The following is a 27,803-nucleotide window of genomic DNA, read 5'->3' as shown; positions in this document are numbered from 1 at the left end:
CCGATGTTTATAGCAGCAATGTCCACAATAGCCAAACTGTGGAAGGAGCCTCGGTGTCCATCGAAAGGTGAATGGATAAAGAAGATGTGGGATATGTATACAATGGGATATTACTCAGCCATTAGAAACGACAGATACCCACCATTTGCTTCGACGTGGATGGAACTGGAGGGTATTATGCTGAGTGAAATAAGTCAATCGGAGGACAAACATTATGTGGTCTCATTCATTTGGGGAATATAAAATATAGTGAAAGGGAATAAAGGGGAAAGGAGAAAAAATGAGTGGGAAATATCAGAAAGGGAGACAGAATATGAAAGACTCCTAACTCTGGGAAACCAACTAGGGGTGGTGGAAGGGGAGGTGGGTGGGGGCTGGCGGTGACTGGATGGCAGGCACTGAGGTGGGCACTTGACGGGATGAGCACTGGGTGTTATTCTGTATGTTGACAAATTTAACACCAATAAAAAATAAATTTATTAAAAAATAAATAAAATAAAATAATTTTTGTGTTAATCCTAGAAGTATCTATAGCTATTCAAGAAATATCATTACATAAGTGTTTGACATATGTTATTTATTCAGCCTAGAGGTAGAATAATGTCTGGAATTCTGCAGTAAGTTGTCCATATCCCTCAGGTTGGGAACCCAGTATAAGCTAAGAATGGTTTTTATATTTTTAAATAGCTATTTAGAAAAAAAGAAGAAAAAAAAAAAAAAGAAGAATATGTGACAGAGATGATATGTGGCCCACAAAACATAAAATATTTACTATGTGGTCCTCCACAGAAAAAGTGATGTGATTCTTTGCTAAACTTTCATAATATATAAGAATAATCTACATGTTCTTTGTTTCACTACAACAAAATACTAGGTTGTATTGTTTGCTGTAGTGAGTGGGAAATTTTTTCATTTCAGAACTCATGTGAATCAGAATCATAGAATACTGGAGATTATATACAAAAGAACATAGTTTATTTAGAATATTTAAGCAATAGCACTGAAGACTTAATTATTTTTTTCACAAAAGCAAACCCTTAAATTATATGATAAATATTATAGATTAAATATTTTCACTTTTTATTCCTTTATTTTAATATAGAGAGATATAGAAAAGAAACTGAGAAAAGGACCATAATTTCTTGCCTATAATCCTTTTTTTGGTAGAAATTCAGACTTGTTCTGTCTCCCTTTCTGATATTTCCCATTCATTTTTTTTCCTCTGGGAAACGAACAAGGGGTGGTGCAAAGGGAGGTGGGCGGGGGATGGGGGTGACTGGGTGACAGGCACTGAGGGGGGCACTTGATGGGATGAGCACTGGGTGTCATGCTATATGTTGGCAAATTGAACTCCAATAAATAATAAATAAATAAATGATTAATTAATTAATTAATTAATTCAGAATTGTTGAAACTGAAAAATAAAACTGTCACTTGCTTTTCTTACCTTCACTTCCTGTCCTCCCAAATTATGAGGGTTTTTTTTATATTTTATTTGTTTATTCATGAGAACACAGAGAGAGAGAGAGAGAGAGAGAGAGAGAGAGAGAAGCAGAAACACAGGTAGAGGGAGATGCAGGCTTGATGGAATGCAGGCTCCCTCCACATGCAGCCCAACGTGGGACTCGATCCGGGGTCTCCAGGATCATGCCCTGGGCTGAAGGCGGCGCTAAACCACTGAGCCACCTGAGCTGCCCCAAATTATGTTTTAACAGTTTTATTTCCTTGCAAAAAACGGTTGTTTATATACCCATTTTGTATATACATATATGATTGTATATAGCTCTGTGTATATGTGTACATGAATATATCACTTAGAAGAGATCATATTATACCAGTCTGGTCATTGCTTTTTTCTTTTTCATTTTTTAAAAATGGTAATAAATCTTGATTTTTTTCATATAAATCTATACAGATCTCATTTTTTTTCACGTTTTATATTAAATTATTTTTAGTCTTATAAAAGCATTCATCAAATTTTGTGAAATCACAATTCATGTGTAGTTCATACAGATCTCCTACATTCTTTATCCAACTTCCCCTAATATTAACATTTGATATAACTAGTACAATTATAGAAATAAGGAAATTTAACATTGATATAATACTGTTAACTAACCTATAGGCCTTTTTCAGGTTTGGCCAATTTTCCCACCATTGTCCTTTTTCTGTTCTAGAATTCTGTCTAGGACACTACATTGCATTTAGTTGTCATTTCTCTTTCAATCTGTGATCATTCTTTAGTCTTTTGTTTTCTTTCACTTTTGAAGAGTCCAGGCCATATATTTTGTAGAATGTCCCTTAAATTGGTTTTGTCTGATGTTTCCTAATGATTGAACTCAGCTTTTACATTTTTTAAGATCTATCTAACTACTGCTAAAGTGATGTTCTACCTGTGTCAGGGCTTCATATCAGGGTTCCTTTTGTCAATATATCTACTAAGGTTAATTTTTTTAAAATATTTAATTTATTTATTTCTGAGAGACACAGAGAGAAACTTAGACATAGACAGGGGGAGAAGCAGGCTCTTAAAAGGGAGCAAAATGCGGGACTCCATCCCTGGACTGGGATCATGCCCTGAGCCAAAGGCAGACATCAACCACTAGCTACCCAGGCGTCCCTACTAAGATTAATTTTGATCACAAGGTTAATTAAGATAGTGTCTGTCAGGTTACCCTGTATAGAGTTACTATTTCTATCTTTTTATCTTGAGGGAGATACTTTGAGACAATCCAAATCTTTTTTTGTCATCATTCTCTAACATACTAATTTTAGCATCCATCAATGGTCCTTGACTGTAGCAATTACTATGAGGTTTTGCCTAATGGCAGTTTTCTATGTCCATTCTTCTACATTTATTAATTGGTATTCTGTGAAGAAGAGCTGTTCTTCCTCTCTCTTTTATTTGTTTAGTCATTATTTATACAAGATGACTCTGGGGTCTTTATTTTTATTCTGAGGGTTATAATCAAATGTCATCATTATTCATTTTGTTGTTCAAATTCTTTTAGCTTTAGCCATCGGGGAGCTTATTCAGGTTAGCTCCTATGTCCTCGTGACATGCCTTCACTTTTTTTTATCACTCTCTTAATTTCTGGTACCACAAAATATTCTAAACTTATATCTTCTCTTACCTAGCTCTGGCATCAACCATTTGTTTAAGGATCCTGGTTCCTTTTATGAGAGACTGGTATTTAGAAACAAAGATCTGGGTCCTAAGAGTGCTCATTGATTCTGTAATGTCATTGCTTTCAGGTTTGCTCAGTGGAGAGGAAATTATAAACATAGATATAGATATAAATAGATCTAGATATCTCACCTGTATATACATCTCTATTTCTGTTTCTATCCATATGTACATATATTAAAAACCATAAATTATATTGATAGCACCAATTCCAATCTAACTCCACATGGTTTATTCATGCCTTCTTTTCCTTATATGGAATCTCTTTCTGTAACATAGATTATTTATAATTTATTCAACAGTCCCCATTACATAGGCATTTGGATTATTTTCAGCTACTGGCTATTAAAAAGAGAGGTGCAATGATAATCTTTGTATATCTTGGGGAAATTATGAAAGTATATGTATATGTAGGAAAAATGTCTAGTGGTGGACTTGCTTGATCTAAGGGAATGCACACTTAAATTTTGTTAGGTATTTCCAACTATCTTCTAGAAATTTTATTTTCATATTTTAAAATCATTTACTTAAGGGCACATTTCTTAAAAACAATCCTAGCCTCTTTAATAATGTCAATGTCTTTTTTTTACTTCCCCTGTCATGATTTATATGGACTTCTGATAGGATCCAGAAGACCCATTATACTCACTGGCATTTAGTTTTCCCTTTAAATCTAGTTAAATTGATTAATACAATAATTAGTCTCTGTCCTACAGTCTTGGAGAGTGTTGTAATTTTTATTCACAGACATTTCCCAAATCTCATTCTCCTTCAATAGCTTCAGTCAAATTATAGACTTTTAAGCTGATTTCTTTATAACCTTGTTAAGATTTCATTGCCCTGACAAAACTGGAGATACTTCTCTTCGTATTAAAATTAGCTCTTAGCTTAAAAGGATATCTTCACTCTTTGTGAAATGGCTGTGTTTTCCTCCCAGGCAATTTTCAAACTGTTCTCTCTTAATAGCTACAATTAAAATGCTCCCCTTTTTATTGGTTGTACTCACTAATTCAAATGGTTCCCCATTAACTGATGGTTTCTCTCTGAATTACAAGAGACAGAATTGGTAGAGTTCACCTCACTTTGCTTTCACTCTCACATTTCTTTCTGGCTTCTGTTAGAAATTTCTCTGTTCTTCCAGCCTCTAGTGGATAGTCTCCTATACCTCCCCGATATTATTCACTCCAAATTGAACACTTAAAGCAATGAGTATATTATGTGAGTGCATTTAAAAGCATGGAGTAACAGATGTAATCTAGAGTGAATTTCCTACAGTGAATAATGATTACTGAGATTGGGTGTTTATGGTACAGCCAGATTATAAGTGGCATTGAATGGGTCTAAATAACACTTGCATGAGTTAGATATTTATTAAGACTTATTGTGTATCAGACACTGAAAAGGATGCTAAAAAGGCAGACATGGTACCTTCTTTTTGGTAAATGGTCCAGTATAACTTTAGAGGGTGGGGGCAAAGTTGAACAATAACGACATAGCTGGCTTTTGCTGTAATGGAAGCTACTAACTTTTCCTCTCTTTTCTTCTCCTAATCTTCCACACTTCCTTCTTCATTGCTGAGATTATCTGTCTGTTACTCAAACCAAATACTTTGGAGTTTTCCTTGACCTCTTTTTTTCTGCATACTCCACATCTAATCCTCCAGCAAATATTATCAACTCTACCTTTAAAATATCCCAGGAATTCAGCCATTTCAACCATTCTGCTGCTACCACTCTAGTCCAAGCCACTGTTATCCCTTGCCTGAATTATTACCATAAACTCCTAACTACTGTCTGTGCTTTCACTTTTTCCCTCTCCTCCCCCTCTAGTCTCTTTTTAGCTCAATAGCCAGACTGATACTTTTAAAATGTGAATTGGGTCATATTCAAAACCATCCGGGGTTTTCCTGTCATTCAGGGTAAAAAGCAAAGTCCTTACAGTGGTCTTTAAGGCCCTACACAGTCTGGCCTTTCTACTGCGCTGACCTCATCTCCTGCTGCTTTCCCTTCCATTCATTCTGGAGTAGCCACACTGGCTTCTTTGCTGTTCTTCACATTCATCAGTCTCATGCCTGTCTCGAGCCTTTGCCTTTAAGTCTACTTGATTTACTCTCTTACTTCTATAGGGTCTTTGCTTAAATGTTACCTTATCAGTGAGGCTTTTTAAAAATAGCATACCTCTTCCATTGGTTCTACAATCCCCTACCCTGGTTTACCTCCACTACTGAACCCCAGGACAACCACTCTAAGTGTAAACTCCATGGGGCTAGGGCCTGTTTTCTGTTTGATTCATCACTATAATTTTTAAGTATATGATATTACCTGGCCTATAGTTGGTGCTCGGGCAATATTTATCAAATGAATGAATTCTATTAGCAATTTTAGCTACCAGTTCCTTAGATTAATAAAAGCCCTACTTTTTTTGTCTGTTGGTTTATTATTATTTGTCTACTTTGTTTTTATTTACTTTGTTTTAAAAGTGCCAAATCTTGAGGAAACTACTGAAAATAACCATCATTCATATATTAATGTGAATTCATTGATTTTATGTGTTTATAGTATAAGTTAAGATTAGCCTTATTGAAGAAATGGCTTTTTGACAAAACAAGGTGTTGGATCTTGATTTTTCTTAAACCTATCTTTGGTGCTTCTCTAGTAACTTTTTTGTTTTTTTTTCTTCCTGTTACTGCCACAGAACTTCAACAAATAAGTTGAATGTACCAGAGTCTATTCCTTACTCTTTACCACTCATTCTTTAAGTCTATACCCTAATCTCAATTTAGTTTCTAACCTCACTGTTTGATTATTTGTAATGACATTTTTTTCTCAGTCCATTTGCTTCTCAATTTCTCACTAACATGTACTGTCATTGACTAGCACATCCTTGAAACTATCTTCTTTAGGATTCCTTAAGATAACATTTTTGTGTTCTCCTTCTCTGCCCTTTTTCCTGATCTTCATACATAGATATTTCTTAAGGTTTCATCCTCAATCATTGTTTTCTTCAGAAGCCTCAAGAACTTTTGCAGCATCAACTACCAGTATTATATAGATGACTCCCAAGCCTATTCTCTTTTTCATCTCAAGCCCCAGATCCTCATCTTCATCTTCCAGTCAGATAAGTTTGCTTAGAATTCTGTTCATATAAGATGCCAGGGAACTTGTCTAGGAGACATAGAGGCACTGGCACCCTCTGGTGGAGAGAGTAGAAAGTCATATTTAAGTATCTGCTTGCTTGGATGGAACCTGACAGCAGATATTCCAAGGAAGATTACATTCGTTGAACATCTACTGAATGCTCTATATTCAAATATATGTAATATTCTAATAAACTATAGAGCACATATATGAGCTAGCAATAATAATTATTAGACAGATCTTTCTTTGGGTCCTTTCAATTTTTTAATAGATCACTTATATGCATCAAAAAAGATTTGGGTTTTAAGAATACTTCAGCATGATTTTAAGGCAGGAAATTATTCTCAGATAGATGTGATGAAGGATAGAATGAGATAAATAATAATCATTAAGGAACTTAGCATGTTAACTGGAAAAACAAGCCATTCATTCTGGAAAAGTGCCTAAATCAAGAGGTAAATCCCAAGATAAGATAATCCCATAGATGTCACAGAGCACTCAGATGCTAACAAATGATATAAAACCTGTGTTTAGAGAAAGTTGTGATCACTGTAGAGAGATTAATATGCTCAGGAATGGCTTAATAAAGAGGCAGGACTTAAATTTATCCATAAGGAGGTATTTCTCAAACTTCTAGCACTCTAGTTCTCAATTTTTCCCATGTTATCAAACCATCTATATTTTTATTTCTCCATACTTTTTATATATTGACATATTTTGGGGGGTAAATCCCTTTGCCTTGTCTTAAATCATCAAAGCAATGAAATCATAGGTTTGATGTGCTTTTATGTTTGACATATATTTGTTTTTCTAATATACATGAAAACTACACAGGAAATATTCATTATTATAAAGATAATTAATTCTAGAAAAAGGCCACTTAAAGGAAATCAGTCTAACTAAAAAGTGTTAGTCATTCATATTCAATTTTGATGCAAAAGTTTGATTTATAAATGACACCTAAATTAAGAAAATAAGTGTAATAGATTATAAGTTGTTATTGCAACTATGAACAATTTCAATGAACAAAACATTTAATTGAACATTGAGTATTATTCTGAGAAAATAATTTAACTTTTGTGGCAGGAGCATAAATATTAAAAGACTTCAAAATAGATCTCTCTTATCTTTTAATATTCAAATTATTTTTTCTTTTCTTCTTTTCTTTTTTTTAAAGATTTTATCTATTTATTCATAAAGAGAGGCGGAGACACAGGCAGAGGGAGAAGCAGGCTCCCCAAAGGAGCCTGATGTGGGACCAGTCCCAGGACTCTGGGATCATGACCTGAGCAAAAAGCAGATGCCTAATCACTGAGCTACCTAGGTGTCCCTCAAATTGTTTTTGGGCAACCTATTGTGTTATCTTGTGAGTTTTCTCTCATTCAGTTAACTGATTTAATTCTTCTAGATCTTTATTTATTAGTGGATTTGCATGTGGTTTGAGCAGCTATCAGATATTATTTTCATTGATTTCATGAAATCCTGCCTCTTTTGCTCAGACTTGTAACTTGGCTTTCCAATAGATTTGATTAGTGAGGATTTTGCCAAGTGGAAAGAATGCTTAAGTCAGTTCTCAGTTCAACAGTGAATATTTTGGTGTTCAGATGACTTGATTTCCTATGCATTCTTTAACTCTAGGAGAACTTTCTCAAATTTTTTATACCAGAGGAACACTTAAAATAATTCTCAAGTTTCAGGGAACCTCTGGATAAAAATATCTAAATCTCATGGTATGTCAATGAGATCATTTAATTATAGATATTATAATCCAATAATATTTGCCAATGTTCACTTAAATAAACAATGATAGTTTCTTGAGAATCTGTGCAACCAACTTCTTTTTTTTTTTAATTAATTTTTATTGGTGTTCAATTTACCAACCTACAGAAAAACACCCAGTGCTCATCCCGTCAAGTGTCCACCTCAGTGCCCGTCACCCATTCTCCTCCAACACCCACCCTCCTCCCCTTCCAGCACCCCTAGTTCGTTTCCCCGAGTTAGGAGTCTTTATGTTCTGTCTCCCTTCCTGATATTTCCCAACATTTCTTTTCCCTTCCTTTATATTCCCTTTCACTATTATTCATATTCCCCAAATGAATGAGAACATACACTGTTTGTCCTTCTCCGATTGACTTATTTCACTCAGCATAATACCCTCCAGTTCCATCCACGTTGAAGCAAATGGTGGGTATTTGTCGTTTCTAATTGCTGAGTAATATTCCATTGTATACATAAACCACATCTTCTTTATCCATTCATCTTTCGATGGACACCGAGGCTCCTTCAACTTCTTAACCTATTCCTTTGTAGGTTCCCTCTTCTCCACAAAGGATACCAACTCCAATGAAGGTTAGTGGTATAGATAGAAGATACTTTAGTTTTTCCTTTTTAAAATTTCCTACTTGATTTCTTTATATCTTACCCAAGTAGGGGTTAAAAGTCTTACCACAAATTTCTATCATACTATTGAGTATGCAGGGCTATTATGATATGTGATATATAGTAGGTACAAGGATAGGTTTTTTTCTCCCTATTTAAAACTAAAAATGACTTTTTAGACAACCTTACTTAGAAAGAAAAAGAAAGTAATTTACTTTCTTGAAATTAATCTTTCTTTCCTTTACACGAATTTGAAAACTTATAGGCAAATATAATATGTTTTTGGTAAATAACTGGTTTAAGCCAAAATGGGATGTAATTGTTCTAAAGGTAAACTTGTTAGACTTACTTAAATAAAGTTTATGAATTTAATTAATGTTCTCAATATGAACATAAATGAACAATGTTGAATAGTAAAGTTAATAAAACTGCATGTCAAAGCAATATAAATAAAATTATAGCCTAAGACACAATTTTATATAAGACTTTGAAAGAAGGCATTTTTCTTAATGAGTGGCATGATCAGGCTTGAAAAAGATAATTGTAAAATTAATATATACATGTATTGGTTTCATGATCACTTTAATAGGCTTATGAATGAGTTTTAATTTTAATTAGTATTTTGGAGCTAAAAATAAATAAGTGTATTCCTTTTTGTTTGTTTATTTCTTTAATGTGAAACCTATGCCTTTTGTTGTTGCATAGTTACTAGACTCTGGGTTGAGTGTGAGATAAATTCCTATGGATTTTATTTTCAACTGAAATTAGACAATTTCTGTTCTTTTCCTTCATGCTTCTTAAAAAAATATTAAGGCCAAAGGCAGATGCCTAATCACTGAGCTACCATTTTTGCCATTTTTGTGGCAGCCTCCCTATACTCCACTTCAAAAACTGATAACGGACTCAACCAAATGATTGTGGTTCTGCTTTACAAGACTAAAAGAACAATTGCTAATGGGACATGTTGGTCACTCTGCATCATCTTTTGTTGAACCCCCTAGTGTTCTACAGAACTCCATTTGAGAAACCCTGCTCTACACACTTGGATAATGAATACTAGGCTGATGTGAACCTCTGTACATAATTATTAACTTAAATTTTTTTCAGTCTATCACTTAAGTCATATCATGCATATTTTGTAAAACACTGCCTAAAAGGACAAGATCTGGATATGTTTAAAAGAGGGAAAAGGGCATGCCAAATGAGGAGAATAATTACTAATGGAGCAGGAGATTCTGTAATAAATAGAACTGGGTGACAACAACAAAGAACTCATAGATGACAATAGAAAGGCTTGAAGTTGGGGGGAAATTATGTTTGAATTGTAGAGTCCTTGAACTAAAGAAGAAAACAGTCTTAAAAATCCACTAAATTTTGAGAAGTGAATGAAACTGATGAAAGAGGTTAGAAAGAAGATGAGTCTGGACAGGCAAGCACAGATATTGTTGTGATAATACATGCAAGTAGAAATGAGAGCCAGAACCAGAATAGTGACAATAGATATGAAGGAATGGGATGGGTATGAGACACATGATGAGTAGAATTGATGGTATCAGGGATCAAAATGACAATAAATGTATTTACATTAATGGTGTTTCCATTCTCAGAAATATTAGAAATGTAGAATCAGGTGAATTTTTTTTTTTTTGAAGTGCTGCTAGGGTGAGCTATTTTCCAATGCCTATCAGCCATTGTCTCGGCCTCGCAGAGACCAATCATTTGTCTCGGCCTCGCCTCCCAACACTATTCCTATCATTTTATAAAACAATACAGACCCAGCAGTGTCAGATCCTCAGACTTTTCAAGAGAAGCTAGAAATCTAGCTACTTTGTGATACCTTCCCATTTTTAAATTAGCAATTCCATTTTTTTGTTGTCGTTAACAAATAAAACATACTATGGACTAGACTTGGTTGCTAATTTGCAACCTGTGTCTAGAATTCTATGTGCTGCTGTCTAAAATCACTTCAAAATGCACACTGAACCAAGAGGTAATATAATCCTTTTGAAGCCTCTCTGCATAATTCCTAGCAGGAATTAATTAGCAGGAAGCTTGTAGAAAGGCTTTTTGTAGTGGCTAATACTTTCCTTTTGTTGAAATGTTGATTTTAAAGTTACAAGCCTTTTTCTGCTTCTTCCCAGCCAGGTCTCTAGACAAACTTTATAACTTTGCTGACTGTTCTGGACTCCACCTGATATTTGCTCTAAATGCACTGCGTCGGAATCCCAACAACTCCTGGAACAGTTCTAGTGCCCTGAGTCTGTTGAAGTACAGTGCCAGCAAAAAGTATAACATTTCTTGGGAACTGGGTAATGGTAAGTAAGGATGTTATTTCCTCTGAATTGACAATATTAAAAATAAATTGGCCTGGGATATAGCCTCAGTCAGACCATCTGTAGTGTACTGGCCCAGAAAACACTTGGGAAGTTTGGCCACTGAATTGACCTTCTAAATAAGAAAAGACCACATAGTGAAGTACAGTGGATTTAGTGAATCTACACCTGCTTCTTGGAACTGTGGATATAATTTGCTGTGTTGTTTCACTTCATATTAAGGATGACATAAGAATCATTTAAAAGAATACTATTCGCCAAAGGATCTGAATAGACATTTCTCCAAAGAAAAATTCTAAGAGGCCAAAAAAACCACATAAAAAGATGCTCAACATCATTAGCCACCAGGGAAAAGCAAATCAAAACCACAATAAGATAGTACTTCACATCCACTAGGATACCCATAATAAAATAAGGATAATCACAACTATTGGCAGAGATGTGGAGAAATTGGCACCCTCATACACTGCTGGTGGGAATGTAATATGCTGCAGCCACTTTAGAAGACAGTCTGTGAGTTCCTCAAAAAGTTAAGCATAGAGTTGCTATATGACCTAATAATTCCACTCCCAGGTATATATTTAAGAGAAATGAAATATATGTCCACAGAAAAACTTATATACAATATTCTCAGTAGCATTATCCATAATAGCCAAAAAGTGGAAATAACCCAAATGTCCATCAACTGATAAATGAATAGGGATGACTGGGTGGCTGAGGGGTTGAGCATCTGCCTTCAGCTTGGGGAGTGGTCCTGGAGTCCCAGATCGAGTCCCACCTCAGGCTCCCCATGGGAGCTTGTTTCTCCCTCTGCCTAAGTCTCTGCCTCTCCCTCTGTGTCTCTCATGAATAAGTAAATAAAATCTTTTTTTTAAAAAAAACCCAATGAATGATGGATAAATAAAATGTGGTATAGCCACATGGTGGAATATTATTTGGCCATAAAAATGAAATGAAGCACTGACACATACTACAACATGGATGAACCTTGAGAAGATTATGTTAAATGAAAAAACCTAGTCACCTATGTCCAAAATAGGTAAATCTCAAGAGACAGTAGATTAATGATGGCCTAGGGCTAGGAGTGGCAGAGATGAGAGGGAACTGCTAAAGGGCCTGAAATTTATTTTGAGGGTGATAAAAATGTTCTAGAATTTGTTGTGCTGATGATTGCACAACTGTGTAAATATATTTAAAACCATTGGATTAGACATTAATTTGGTGTATTGTATAGATATGAACATCTGGATTATTTCTTTTTTGGGCTTTGATAAATAATGCTGCTATAAAGATTCACATATAAGTCTTTGTGTGGATATGTGTTTTTATTTCTCCTAGGAAGATACTTGGGAAGGGAGTAAATTTGCTAATTCATATAGTAAGTTTATGTTTATTTTTTGACAACTGCAAAACTATTTTCCTAAGTAGCTGTACCATTTTACATTTTCACTAGCAATGTATAGGGGTTCTATTTTTTCTACATCTTTGGAAACACTTGTTAATGGCTGTCTGATTATAACCATTCTAGTGAGTTTGAAGGAATATCTTAATATGGCTTTAATTAGTACTTCCATAATGACAAATTATGTCGAGGGTATTTTCATGTGCTTATCAGCCATTCTTACATCTTATTTGGTTAAATGTCTACTCAAATCTTCTGCCCTTTTAATTGAAGTACTTTATTATCAAGTTGTAAACATTTTAAATATACTCTGGATATCTCCAAAAAAAAATATAAATAAATATACTCTGGATATCAGTTCTTTTTCAAATATATGATTTGCATATATTTTCCCCAGTCTATAAATTTTCTTTGTACTTTCTTTATGGCATTTTTTGAAGTCCAGAAGTTTTGAAAATTGATAAAGTTCAATTTATCAGCTTTTCAGTTTATGGATCATACTTTTTGGTCTCATTTCTTTGCCTAACCTCAAACTATGCAATATTTTCTATATTTTTCTAAAAGTTTTATAGTTTTTGCTCTTACATTTGGGTATAAGATCCATTACAAGTTAATTTTGGTGTATGTTATGAAGCTAGAGTCTAAATTCATCTTTTTGCATATGGATATCAAGTTTTTGCAGCCCTACTTAAGATTATCCTTTCCTATTAGATCCTCTTAACACTTTTGTAAAAAAAAATGATAATGGATTTATTTCTGGACTCCTAATTCTGTTCCACTGATCAGTATATCTATCCTTGTACTAGGATTCCATTGTCTTGATTACAGTAGCTTTGTAATAAGTTTTGAATTTGGGAAGTATGAATCCTTCAACTTTTTTCTTTTTTAAAATTGTTTTTGCTATCAGAGGTGTTTGCATTTCCACACAAATTTAAAGGTCGCTTTTTAAATTTCCTCAACAAAACCTGATGGAATTTTAATAGAGATAGCATTAAATCTATAGATCATTTTGGGGAGAATTGCCAGCTTAACAATATTGAGTCTTCTTGTCTGCAAACATACAATATCTCCCCATTTATTCAAATTTTAATTTCAGCAATGTTTTGTAGTTTAGTGTACAAATTTTGCACTTATTTTGTCAAATTGAATCTTGAGTATTTTTTTTCTTTTTCATGCAACTGTGAATGGAATTATTTTCTTAATTTTATTTACAACTTGTACATTGCTGGTATTTAGAAATATGAATGATTTTATATATTGATCTTTTATCCTCCAACCTTGCTGAATTTTTAGATCTTGTGTTTTCCTCCTGCACATGTGTGTGAGCTGTTTAGGATTTTCTATATACAGGATATGTTGTCTGAGAATAAAGAGAGTTTAATTGCTTTCTATCCAATTTGGATGCTTTTTATTTCTTTCCTTGCCTGACTACACTGGCTAGAACCTCTAATACAAGTGCTGAAGATAAGTGGCGAGAGTACACATTCCGTCTTAGGAGGAAAACATTAAATATTTCACCATTAAGTATGATGTTTTACCATTAAGCATTCAGTATTTCATCATCAAATATGTAGGTTTTTCTAACATACTATTTATCAAATTGAGGAATTTCCCTTCTATTCTTAGTTGTTGAGAATATTTATCAGGAGTGAATGTTGGATTTTGTCAAATGCCTCTTTTTGCACTTATTGAGATGATAATGTGTTTTTGGTTATCGTTTAATATGATATTTTACATTAGGTTTTTAAAAATTTTTTTTTATTTATTTATGATAGTCACACAGAGAGAGCGAGAGAGGCAGAGACCCAGGCAGAGGGAGAAGCAGGCTCCATGCACCGGGAGCCCGACGTGGGATTCGATCCCAGGTCTCCAGGATCGCGCCCTGGGCCAAAGGCAGGCGCTAAACCGCTGCGCCACCCAGGGATCCCCATTAGTTAGGTTTTTTATATTAAATCAGTCTAGCATTCCTGGTATATATCCCACTTAGTTGTTGTAATGTAATGCTTCTGAAACATTGCTGGATTCAGTTTGTAACTATTTTGTTGGGGATTTTTAAATCTATATTTATGAGGAATATTCATCTGTAATTTTCTTTTCTTGTGATATCTTTGTCTGACCTTGGGATCAGGGGAATATTACCCTCATAAAGTGAGTTGAGAAGTGTTTCCTCTTCCTCCATTTTCTGGAAGAGTTTATGAAGGATTGGTATTATTTCTTCCTCACATATTTGGTAGAATTCACCAGTTAATCCATCTAGATCTGTGCTTTCTTTGTGGAAATATTTTTAATGACCAATTCAATGTCTTTTGTTGTTATGGGCCAATGCAAATTTTCTATTTCTTTTTTAGTTGGTTTTAGTAATTTATATTTTTCTTTAAAATCTTTCATTTTATCTAAGTTGTCTAAATTAATGGCATAAAGTTGTTCATAGTCCCTTATCCTCTAAGTTACTGTGAGGTCTTAGTTACTTCCATGTCTTAGTGGTGTTCCTTCTTTCATTTCTAATTTTGGTAATCTGTGACTTTTCTCTCTTGTTTTTTGGTCAGTCTAGCTAATGGTATGTCAGGGTTTTTTTTTTTTTTTTAATTTTATTTATTTATTTGAGAGAGAGTGTGGGCACGCACGTGTGAAACAGAGAGCAGGGGGGAGAGGGAGAGAGAGAGAGAGAGAGAGAATGAGTGAGGGAGAGAGAGGGAGAAGCAGATTCCAGGCTAAGTAGGAAGCCTGACTTGGGCCTGTATCCAGGACCCTGGGATTGTGACCTGAGCTGAAAGCAGATGGTAACTGACTGAGCCACCCAGGGGCCTCCTGGTATGTCAGTTTTGTTGATCTTTTCAAAGAACCAACTTTCACTTTTAAGATTTTCTCTATTTTTTTTTAATGTCATTGATTTCCACTCAAATTTTTATTATTTCATTCCTTCTTGCTTTGGATTTTCTCTTCTTTATCTGCTTTCTTAAGATAGAAACTTAGATAATTAATTTGAAATCTTTCTTTCCTAATATAGGAGTCTTTTTTCCTCCTAAACAACAAAAATATATTTTCCCATTGTTCTGGAAGCCTAAAGCCTAGGATCTAGGAATTAGCAGATCAGGTTTTCTTCTGAGGCTTCTCTTCTTGGTTTGCAGATGGCCAACTTCTCACTATTTTCTCACATGATCTTCTCTCTGCGCATCCCTAGTGTCTCTACATTTTTTTTAACACATTTTGGGGGAGAGTTTTAGGTTTATAGCAAAATTGAAAGAAAGTATATATTTCTCATATATTCCCTTGTTTTCCCTAGAGTGTCAAATGGTTGGAATTATACAGTATGTAGCCTTTCACATTGGCTTCTTTCACTTAATGTTATGCACTTAAAGTTCTTCCATGTCTTTTTCATGTTACCTCTTTTTTTTTTTAGTGCTGAATAATATTCCATCGTGTAGATGTACTAGAGTTCAAAAATCCATTCACCCACAGAAGGACATCTTCATTCTTTCAAGTCACAACAATCATTAATATAGCTGCTATAAATTCATGTGTAAACAAAAGTGAAGACATAAAATTTCAACTCCTTTGAGTAAATAAGAGGGAGCATGATTGCTGCATTATATAGTAAGGATATGTTTTATTTTATAAGAAACCACCAAACTCTCCCAAAGTGACCATATCATTTTTCATTCCTGTTGCTCTACATTCTACTTAGTTTTTGGTGCTGTCAGTGATAACAAATTCTGGCTGTTCTAATAGGCATGTAGTGGTATTTAGTTGTTTTAATTTACATTTCCCTGATGACGTATGTGGAACATCTTTTCTAAATTTTTTCATATTTTCATATTTTTATTTGTTACCTGTATATCTCTTTTGGTGAGGTGTCTTTTGAAGTCTTTGTCCCATTTTTAAATCAGGTTGTTTCTTTATTACTAAATTTTAAGATTTCTTTGTATACTTTTTTCTTTGTATATTTTGGATAACAGTCCTTTATCAGATGGGTCTTTTACAAGTATTTTCTCTCAGTTTGTGGCTTGTCTTCTCGTTCTTATACTATTGTCTTTTGCAGAGCAAATGTTTCTAATTTTAATGAAGTCCAGCTCATCAATTATGGCTTTCACGGATTGTGCCTTTGGTGTCATCCCATATGCTTTTGTATATTATATTTTCATTTTCATTTCATTAAAAATATTTTCTAATTCCCCTTGTAATTTCTTTTATGGATCATGGATTACTTGTTTAACTTCCAAATATTTATAGATTTCTCAAATTTCTTTCTGTGGTTGAATTCTAGTTTAAATCTGTTGTGATCAGGGCACTTACAGTCATTATATGATTTAATCCTCTTAAATAGATGAGACTTGTTTTATGACTTATCATATGGTCTATCCTGAAGGATGTTCTATATGCACGAAAAAAATAATGGGTAATCTACTGTTGTTGAATGGAGTGCTCTATAGATATCAATCAGGTAAAGTTGGCTGATAGTGTTATTCATGTTTTTTATGTCAATGCTAATTTTCTGTCTAGTTGTTCTATTTATTATTGAGATTTTGGTATTGAAGTCTCCTATTATTGTTGGATTTTCTATTTTTCTCTTCAGTTTTGTTTCATGTATTTTGCTGTTCTACTGTTGTTTATATATGTTTAAAATTGTTATATCTTCCCAACAAATTGACCCTTTTATCATTATAAAGTGCCCCACGTTATCTCTAGTAACATTGTTGTCTTAAGTCTATTTTGTCTGATATTAGAGTAGTCATTCCAGGTCTCTTATGGTTACTCTTTGCATGGTATATCTTTCTTCATCCTTTTACTTTCAACCTATTTGTTGAAATTTTACTTTGAAGTATGTCTCAAAGTAAAGTTGGATCTTAGTTTTTATTCAACCTGACAATTCCTCCTTTTAATTGGAATGTTCAATCCATTTACATTTAATGTGATTGTTGATATGGTTGAATTGACATCTGCCATCTTGCTGTTTTCCATTTATTTCATTTTTTTTGTTCCTCTGTTTCTCCTGTACTACCTTTTTATGCAGAAGAGGTAATATCTAAGATATTACTTTAATTTCTTTGTTTTTATTTTGTTTTACTTATTTTCATAGTAGTTTCTTATTGCAATACATTTTAACTCGTTACAATCTATTTTAGAGTAATACTAACTTAATTCCAGTTAGCTATAGAAACTTTGCTCTAGTAGAACTCCATTTCCCCCTCCTTTGTGCCATTATTATTCCAAATATTACATTTTCATATGTCATAAGCCCAACAACACAGGCTGATAATTTTTGTTTTATGTAAGTTAGTTAAGCTAGTTAAGAAAAGAGTAATGGATATTTTCAACTGTCTTTTATATTTACCTATGTAATTGCCATTACCGGTGTTCTCTATTTTTTTGTGTGGTTTTGAGTCACCATCTGGTGTCATTTCCTTTCAACCTAAAAGACTTCCTTTCTCATTTCTTATAAGGTAGATTTTCTCACAACAAATCCTTTCCTTTGTTTTTCTGGTTAAGGTCTAAATTTTGCTTTCAGTTTTGAAGGATAGTTTGCTACATATAGAATTCATGGCTAACATTTTTTTCATTCAGCATTTTGAATACGTCCGGCTACAATCTTCTGGCCTCCATTATTTCTGATAAAAATTCAGCTGATAATTTCCTTGTGTTCCTCTGTATGTGAAAAGTCATTTCAGTTCCAAGATTTCCATTTGATCATCTTTATAATTTCTATCTCTTCATTTATATTTGATTGGCCAAAACAGTCATACTTTCCTTTAATTTTTTATTGTTCCTGGTAGTTCTTTGAACATATTTATAGTAGTAGTTTTGAATTCCTTGCACATGAAGTCTAACATTTGGGTCCCTTAGGAACAGTTTCTATTGACTGCTTTTTTGTTGTTGTTTATAGGTCACACTATCCTATTTCTTTGCATGCTGTGATTTTTGTTGTTGTTGAAAACTATACATTTTAAATACTATGTTGGAAAAACTCTGGATTCTGAATCCTCTATCCTAGAGGTTGTTTTTGTTGTTTCTTTTTTCTTTGTTTAGTGACTTACATGGAATAATTCTGTAGAGTCTATTTCCCTTGAATTGTGTAGCTGCTGATATAGCTTATGTTTTTCTATTTTTTAATAATTTCTTAAGGCCAACTTCCTAGAGGTTGTCCCTGAGTCAGCATAGCTTAATGGTAAGACAATGATTCATTAGAGGTCGTGCTTACCTTGCACCAGTAAGGCTTCCATCCTTTGCCAGTGGATCTGTGTGTAAGTTGGAGGACACATTCCAAATTTAAACAGTTTATAATTCTCACTGGCTTTTCCTTTCTGGCATGCCTTCTCATGTCTCCTTTATAAATGTGCTAGGTTTCACATTTATCTGTGAGTACATGGATTCTTAGTGCCCTCTCCAGTCTCTCTTGAGTATGCACAGCCTTCTAGACTATAAGGGGTATGTGTGAGCTTATCAAGGCCCACTGTGACTGTCTTATTCCCCCAAATCTCCCTGATAAATTCCTTGCAAGTCTGCTGGTCAATTTCTTGACCCTACCAGTATCAAAACCTCAAGGTAGCCACAGTACTGGCCTTACCTGGGGCATTTGCTTAATTCCAAATCAAGTTAACTCTCTCCAGCAGTGTATTTGCTGGTTTTTAGGACTTTCCTTCCCCTTTAAGAACTACTAAGTTAATGGAAACTAAAGGAGGATGTGGTGTTCTAAATTTTTTCACCCAGCTACTTTGTTATTGAACATTAAGATTTTTCTTTGGCTACAATGGCCATCTTTATAAAGCCTTCTTTTCTTATTATTTGTATCAGTTTCCTAATTAGCCTGTTCATAACAAATTACCACAAACTCTGTGGTGTAAAACAACAAATGTATTCTCTCACGGTTCAGGGAACCAGAAATCCAAAGTCAGCATTGACAATGTTGATTCCTTCTGGGGGCTCTGAGGGAGAATCTATTCCATGCCTATTTCTCAGATTTCTGTAGCTGCCAGCAACCCTTGACATACATAGCAGCATCCCTCCAATCTTTGCCTCTGTTGACACATGGCCCTCTTCTCAGTGTATCTGTGTACCTGAATCTCCCTCTCCGTTTGTTCTTTTATAAAGACACCAGTCACTGGATTTAGGGCACACCCTAATCCCATATGGCCTCATCTTAATTACATCTTCAAAGACCCTATTTCCAAATAAAGTCACATTCTGAACTTACAGGTAGACATGAACTTTGGGGGACACTATTCAACCCAGTAGACCATTCATTATAGAGTTTCACCCAAAATCAGCATGGCCTCTCTGTTGTGGATTAGGTGAATTTATGTGAAGATTAGTTTGAAAATAGTAGAATGGTAAAATGGCACTTGACTTTTTGTTATGATGTTCCTCAAGCTCTTAACTAGCTTACACTCTCTTTTTGGTTATTTTATTCACACTGTTGAGGAAAAAAGGCAGAGAGATCTGTGGACAGGAAAGGGTTGGCAGAGCCTTACCCTTCTCAACTCTGACTTGCATGTCTGCTTTTAATCTAGAGCCAAATAACTATCGAATCATGCATGGCCGGGCAGTAAATGGCAGCCAGTTGGGAAAGGATTACATCCAGCTGAAGAGCCTGTTGCAACCCATCCGGATATACTCCAGAGCCAGCTTGTATGGCCCTAATATTGGGCGGCCCAGGAAAAACGTCATCGCCCTCTTAGATGGGTAGGTCATATTTTTTAGCAGTTCTTATAACACTATTCATAAATGTACTGAATTAATGTATTTGTATTTTTTCTGGTTATTTATGGTCTTAGGAAAGATGGAAAGACTTTTTCCATAGTGACTTCTCCAACTCTAAATCAGTGATTCTCCATCAAACAGCAGAAGAGCTTTGCATCTCTCCAGGCCTTCCATAGTCAGCAGAAGGTGGTGGGATTGGGGATGGATATTACAATCTCCTGGGCAGGTTGGAAGAGATAACATTGTTTTAAAATCACATTTAATATTGCAGCATTTCATATTATTTTATATTTTTAAACAGCCAAAATATTTTTAGTCTATTCTTGTGACCACTTATAGAAAATAACGCTTGACAATCCAGTATAGCTGGATTAAAAAGTGGAGAAACACCACTGCTACTTGTAGATTAAAGCATTGCTTAACTGACAGATTCATTAGCCGGTATTCTAGAGAATTGCTACCATGTGATTAACTTGACTGAATCTAATAATCATTAAGCATTGGTTGTGGATGAGGCACTATGTTAATGCTCCCTGCCTGGTCATGTTGGTGGGGCAGGCACAGATTGAATCCATGCAGCTTAGATTCAGTTATATAGGGTCAGAGGGAATGTCTGAGGGAATGGTATGAGAAAGGCTGAAGCTATGTGTTGAGTCCAAGACCCAAAATGGAGATATTATTAGAGCAGGAAGGGTGAGAACTATAAAGTTGGGAGAGTCAGGAGTTCCCCTAGAGCTCAGAGTATGCACCAAGACACACCTATTATGGTGCGATCCTGTCATACTCTGGAATAGGTATGGTTATTCCTGAAAATTGAAAGATGAGTAAGATATTTTCCAGTGAAGTGCACATTCCAAATGAGGTTAGATAAATGTTATACAAGTACAAACAGAGATTATCTGAGGAAAGAAACCTTTGGCCAACCTCCAGGATGACCCTTGTAGCTTGATGTCTCTTATAATTCTCTCCTTCCTTTTGTGATGGCTTAGTTTTGATCTAAGGTAATGAACATAGCAGACATCACTGAAGGTTTGGGAAGGCACAGGGACTTACACTGTAATAGCATTAACAACCTGAAATTTAAGTTTAGGCATTTTCTTTTTTTACAAAGAATCCCTAAGCCCTTAGTTCAGTTCCTATTCTTTCCCTACCCTTTTCTTTTTTCCTCTTCTCTCTCAGGAGCAGCTTCCCCATTTTTTTACACAGCAATTTCATGACCTTGGCCCCTACCCACAAATATAGTCCTTGGTTTCTTTTTTCATACTTTCACTGAACTTTAAAATTACTATGTGTGTGTGATGGAGATGAAGAGGTTGCTTTCATTTTATGTGTTACAATTCAGGGATAAGAACCACAGATTTAGGACTTTATTCATAGTTCATAATACATAATAAAGTAAGGCCAGTAAATATCATTTTAACCCATGTAGTTATTCTTTTGGATTGTCCTTTTTCTTTAATGATTTGATCAGTGTATTTTCATGGAACTGACAATGTCCTCTCAGTAACATGACCTTACAAGGTCAATCATTCATTCATCCTGCAAATATTTCTTGAGTAACTGCTATGTCCTGGTATTACATTAGGCACTAGGAATGTAATAATAAACAAAACAGATACTTTCTCTGCCCTCATATAGGATACAATATGGCAGGGGAGACATAGAAATTAATTAAATGATCATAAAACTAAGACAATACCAAGGAAAGGTACATGGTGTTATGAATGACTGTAAGGGATGGGATTTGATTGAGTTAGGAGGTCATGGAATATGGATGGCCCACTTCCCCATACATCCAAAAACTAATAGGACTCAAGAGACTAGAGAAAATCACGTAGGGAAAGGAAAGGTACTGATAAGCACTTTTAAAATGTTTATATGCCAAGAGAAAAATGGAGATTTATCTTTCTCAATGTGTATGTACTAAATATACAGTGAATTATAACTTGAAACACGTAAATATTCCCAGCAACTCAACCAACAATAACAAAAATGTCAGCACTCTAAACTACCAGCTCTGTAGTCTTTTCTAGTACTCTTGGTTATGCAGATATAATTTCACATAGTTATGATCATCCTATATGCATCATTTTGAGTACTGATTTTTTACTCATTGCTGTATATTGCTGTTTTCTTATTTCTACATAGTTCTCATATTTTTCATTCTTAATAGCAATAAAATACCCCATTGCATTAATGTACCAAAATCTGCTTAAACATTCCCTCACTGTTGGGCATTTGGGCTGTTTCCAGTTTTTGTCTGTAATATATAGCATAGCTATAAACATCTTTATACAAATAGGTTTTTTATTTCTTTTGAATTATATCCTTGGGCTATATTCCAAAAAGTTGTGTTTCTGGGTCAAAGTACATGATAATTTTTATGGCTTTTATATTTGTTGCCAAATTTCTTTTCAGAACGACTTCACCAGGTTGTAGGGCAGCAATGTATTAGTATATCTTTTCCCCCCCAGGACCCCACAGCAGTGATTATAGTCATTTTTATTAATTTACTCTACTTTAATTAATGCAAGCCTGTGCCTCATGGCTGTTTAAATTCGAATTCTGTTAACTATGAAAGGAACTGAACATTTTCCAAAACCTTATGTTACCTCCTTTCCCCCATCCCAGGTTTGGTTAATGACACTATAACCATATGGCCTGAGGTGCAGACCAGGAGGCCATTTTACATTCATTCCTCTCCTTTGTCCACATAGTCCATTAGATAGTTATTAAATTCTGTTTTTTCTGACTTCTTAATAACTCATATTCTATCTTCTTTTCATTTTTATTTTAAACCTTATCCTTCTTCCTCCTTAGTAGTTTCTCTATATCTAGTCTCAGATTCTATATATATCCATAGATTTTCCAAGTAGATTTTTAAAAAATAAAACATGTGGTCAAATCACTCTTGCTTGAAATCCAACACTTTCACCCTGGCCTGTAGGGTCCAGTGCCTGCCTCACTTTGCAGCTAGTAATCAGCTATGCCTCTGTGCACAACCTGCCCTTATCTAAATCAATGTATATGTATGTTTTGGAAGATGCTATACACTTTTTACTTTTGCCCCTTTTTAGTTTGTGTCATTTTCTTTGGAATACCACCCTCTCCTCTCATTTTTACTCTTTCTAACAGGTCTTTTCTGACACGCTCAGGCAGGATTTTTCACTTCCTCAGGACCTAGTCTATCTTTTCTACATCTAGCCTCAGAACCTATGAATACAGTAGATAGCTGGTGAATGACTACTGTCTTATTCAACAGATGGCTCTAAATTAATCTGATCTGAAAACACTATGTACAAATGTGATTGTGAAGCACTGTAAATCATTGTATAGTGATTTAAATAAATTATGGTGATTTATATAAATCATAATCATTAGCTTTAGTTTTAGAGAACCAGTTTTAAGTTTTTTTACTTAGGTAGTTTCAGGACTAAACAGAATTATCTTCCTAGTTAGGATATAACTCCACTAGGACAGAAATAGAACCTTCACATTTGTTTCTTTAGGGCTAGCATAGGGAGGTATTTAATAAAATACTCGTTTTATTATTTTCATTTCCTCACTTGTGAACTGGCCATTTTTAGTCAGTGATTTTTTTTAAATTTTATTTATTTATTTATTTATTTATTTATTTATTTATTTATTATCTAAAAGGGTAAGAATTGTTCTTTAGGGTTATATCAGTTTCCTGCTTTTCTTTTGTAAACCTGTATGCACCATCTATATAATGACAATTTTTTCTTAATCTGTTGCTTTTCTTATTACTTTGAAACGTTTTTATTGTTTCAGAAGTTCATTTTTATTGTAATTGTTGTTATCTGCTTTTTTACCGATAGTCTTTTCTTCCCTTACACATTTAGGATAAAGTTACTATTTTATTTCCATCCAGGCTTCCTAATGTTTTAATTTTCAGTGTTAGGCTCTCTTAACTTATTTGGAGTTTGTTGCTGTATCTGCTATTGAGTAAGAATCTAATCTATTTTTGCTGATGTGGCAGTGTCAAGAAAAGCATGTATTCACTGAAAGCGTGTTTGTTGGGGCTTTTTTTTTTTGAGATATTTACATCATAGTGAGATGACTACTAAATTTCCTCTCAATAAATATTTATTGAACACTACTTTGTATTTGAGTAGAGAGAACAAAGTTCTAGGTAGAGGTTCTAGGTCATGTTTGTCAATGTCCTAATCAGAAGTAAAGGTAAGGAATTTGAGGAATAGAAAGATGGGCAGAGTATAGTGAGCAAAAGGAGAGTGGTAGAAGGTAAGAACACACAGATTAGTCAGGACAGGATCATAACTGGACTATGCATACCATGGTAAAGAAATTGTGTATTTTATTCCATGAACAATGGAAAACCATTAAAGTTTTTGTAAGGGTAGTGATATTCACTAGAGTCTATTCTATTCTTTATGCCAAATAGAAGCACAAAAGTAAGGGATCAAAAGAAGTCAGAAAGAATACCACTTTATTACAAGATGGTAGATAGAGTTAAGGTAATGGCAGAAGAGATAGAGATAAATTAGGATAGATATGATTTATTGATAGATATCTTGGCAAAGTGGAGGTGAGAGAACTAACGAAGGATGACTTCCTCCTTTTGGACAGTTACCAGCTCTCTTTCAAGGGCCATCACATGCAGAACGCAAGCTTTTCCAAACGAAGTTACACCAAGACAAACATACATTCATATTCAGGGAATACTAACCCTGGAGCAACAAAAGAAGGCTTTAAAAATATTGAGTGAGCTTCAAGTTCGGAATAGTGATCTGAGCACAAGCTCCATTTCCTCCTGGAACCACTATCCCAACTCCTATTAAAAATTGATTTAAAAAATCCATAATAACACACAAAAGAGGGATCATAAGCAGATGAGAGATTTTTGACAGATTTCTATAAGACAGTAAACAGATGGAAGCCTGCTGACAGATTAAGCAGAGTGAGGAAGTGGCAACCAGAGAACATAGGCTCTGAGAAAAGATAGCCAGTCCACCTAACAGGTAGCCTCAGAGTCAGGAGGGGTTAGGATAAGAAAGGGGTACCAAGCCAAGGGGTTTACATAAAAGTTTGCCTGCCATGGAACTACACTTATAGCTCAGGTCCTCTCTCCATCATTTTAAGTTCTCTACACTGCCCAGATAGAACAAAGACAGCTCAATGTATTATCTCTGAGTAAATCCCAAACCAAGGTTTTTAGAAGCCTTCACTAAAGAAATGGAAGGAATTGCTTAGGGATGAGCTAGTATTGCTAAAATGGAGTTGTTTCTGCATAGTAAAACACTGAGATAAAGCACTGTCATATACTCTAGCCCAGAGGCTGTCTATGCCCTCCGTAGTACTTTACTCCTTCTCTAAAGTGAGGTGTATTGGTGAACAAGCTCTGCCGACAAAATAGAGATTCCAGTGAAAGGAAAGCCATATCTAAAAAGCCTAAATATTAAACAGCTAATAAAAATCTGTACCTACTACCTAGAAGAATCTACTTAGTCCCCAGTTTTTGAAGATGAATAAATAGCCAAAGATCAAAAGACACAAGAAGGAAATCAGTAGCATGAAGGAGAAAACCCAATATAAATAAATTTAAAAAGTGACCTAGGAAGAATTATAATTTAAGAGTAGAATTTAAAAAATAAAAATATGTAATTAGTATCCTTATAAAGATATAGGAAGATACTGTACTTGCAGAATAAAGACACATTTCTATGGAAAAAAAGGTACAAACAGAACAAACAGATATTTTTTTAAACTAAACTTATAATTGCTGAAATTAAGTCCAGGAAAGGTTAGACAGTAATTTCTTAGGTACAACACTAAAAACATAAGTGTTAAAAGAAAACACTGATTAATTCGACCTCATCAAAATTAAGAAGTTGTATGTGTCAAATGACACTATCAAGAATGTGATGACACAGAATGGGAGAAAATATTTGCAACTCATGTAACTGATAAGTGACTTGTATCCAAGATGTATATAAAGAACTCTTACAAATTAACAATAAAGACACACATAGCCTATTTTATAAATTAGCCAAGGGAACTTGAATAGACATTTTTCCAGCGAAGATATGCAAATGACCAGTAAGCACAAGAATGGATGCTTAGTATCATTAATTAGGGAAATGCAAATCAAAATCACAATGAGATACTACTTCATACCCACTGGGATGGTCAAAATAAAAAAGACAGAAATAAATATTGGAGAAAAGAAAAAGAATACACATTGGAGAAGATGTGGAAAAACTGGAACCTTCATACACTGTTGGTGGGAATGTAATATGGTACAACTGCTTCCGAAAACAATCTGGCAATTACTCAAAAGGTAAACAGAGTTACCATTATGACTCAGCAATTCCATTCCTAGGCATATACCCCAGAAATTAAAATGTATGTCCATAAAAACATGTGTACAAATATTCACAGTGGCATTATTCTTAATAGCCATAAAGTAGAAACAACCCAAATATCCATAACTGATAAATAAGAAGTGGTATATCCATACATTGTGATATTATTTGACAATAAAAAGAAATGAGATACCTATACAGGTTACAACATGGATGAACCTTGAAAACATTATGCTGAGAGAAGCCAATTACAGAAGGCTCCACATTGTATCATTTCCTTTATATGAAATGAACAGAATAGGTAATCTATAGAAACAAAAAGTAGAGTAGTGGTTGGTTAGGGCTGGTGGAGATTGTGGGGAAATGGAGAGTGACTGCTCATAGGCACAGGGTTTCTTTTTGAAATTAAATATTCTAGAATTAGATTGTATTGGTGCTTGCCACTTCTGTAAATAACTATTGAGTTGTACACTTAAAGTGTACATTTAAATAAATTTATATTGAATCATATCTCCAAAAAGTTCTTAAAAGAAAGAGTCCAATAAAATAATTGAAAGAGAAAATCTCCCATATACAGAACTTTAGGTGCAGATAGAAAATTTGAGATAAAATATTACTGATATAGAGGATCATTTCAGGATACACAACAGCTGTTAGGAGATCCAGATCTAGGGGATCCCTGGGTGGCTCAGCGGTTTGGCACCTGCTTTTGGCCCAGGGCTTGATCTTGGAGTCCCGGGGATCAAGTCCTGCGTCGGGCTCCCTGCGTGGAGCCTGCTTCTCCCTCTGCCTAGTCTCTGCCTCTCCCTCTCTCTGTGTCTCTCATGCATAAATAAATAAAATCTTTTAAAAATATATATAGAAGATCCAGATCTAGAAACAAGGAAGAAAATTATGGTTACAGAAAAGAAGGAAAAACGTATCAACTTTTACAATGTAAAAAGTAAAGAGACAAGTGACAGAAAATAGATGGTAGAAATGGAGAAAAGAAATAAGCTGTATAAGGGCTGATATCCTTGTGTGTGTGTGTGTGTGTGTGTGTGTGTGTGTGTGTGTGTGTTGAGTCAGAAAATATTGTCTAAACTATTGAAATAATCGATAGGAAGGGGAGAAATGGAGTCTCAGTAAACCAAGAACAATGAGTTAACTCTTGGTTAGAAAGACTTATGGTAGCATTTCCTTAAATGTGGTCTGGAGAATATCATTTTTGCAGGATATTAACATTATGTTGGGGGAGGGGGATTAAAACATTCCATGGTCCAGTAATTTGGAGAAATACCGGGATACACAAATGTTCTGAGACACTTCCTGGCACCTTTAATATAA

At 34.6% G+C, this 27,803-nt stretch overlaps 1 protein-coding gene across 4 annotated transcripts in view; it reads left to right on the top strand.

The window, feature by feature from the left end:
• The window catches only part of HPSE2 (heparanase 2 (inactive)), a 635,705-nt gene that overhangs the window by 373,950 nt on the left and 233,952 nt on the right, over nt 1-27,803 (top strand). For all 4 annotated transcript variants that reach the window (XR_011997530.1, XM_025991733.2, XM_072739739.1 and 1 more), the window contains exons 4-5: nt 10,845-11,018; nt 19,944-20,115. Coding sequence is in view for 3 of the 4 variants with exons in the window: in XM_025991733.2 (XP_025847518.1) it covers nt 10,845-11,018; nt 19,944-20,115 (346 nt within the window). In the remaining variant the exon portion in view is untranslated. The remainder of the gene's footprint in view (nt 1-10,844; nt 11,019-19,943; nt 20,116-27,803) is intronic.

This window comes from Vulpes vulpes, chromosome 15, assembly GCF_048418805.1.
Source record: "Vulpes vulpes isolate BD-2025 chromosome 15, VulVul3, whole genome shotgun sequence".
NCBI lineage: Eukaryota > Metazoa > Chordata > Mammalia > Carnivora > Canidae > Vulpes > Vulpes vulpes.
Note: the sequence above shows the minus strand (reverse complement) of the source record. Positions and strands in the feature narration are given on the sequence as shown.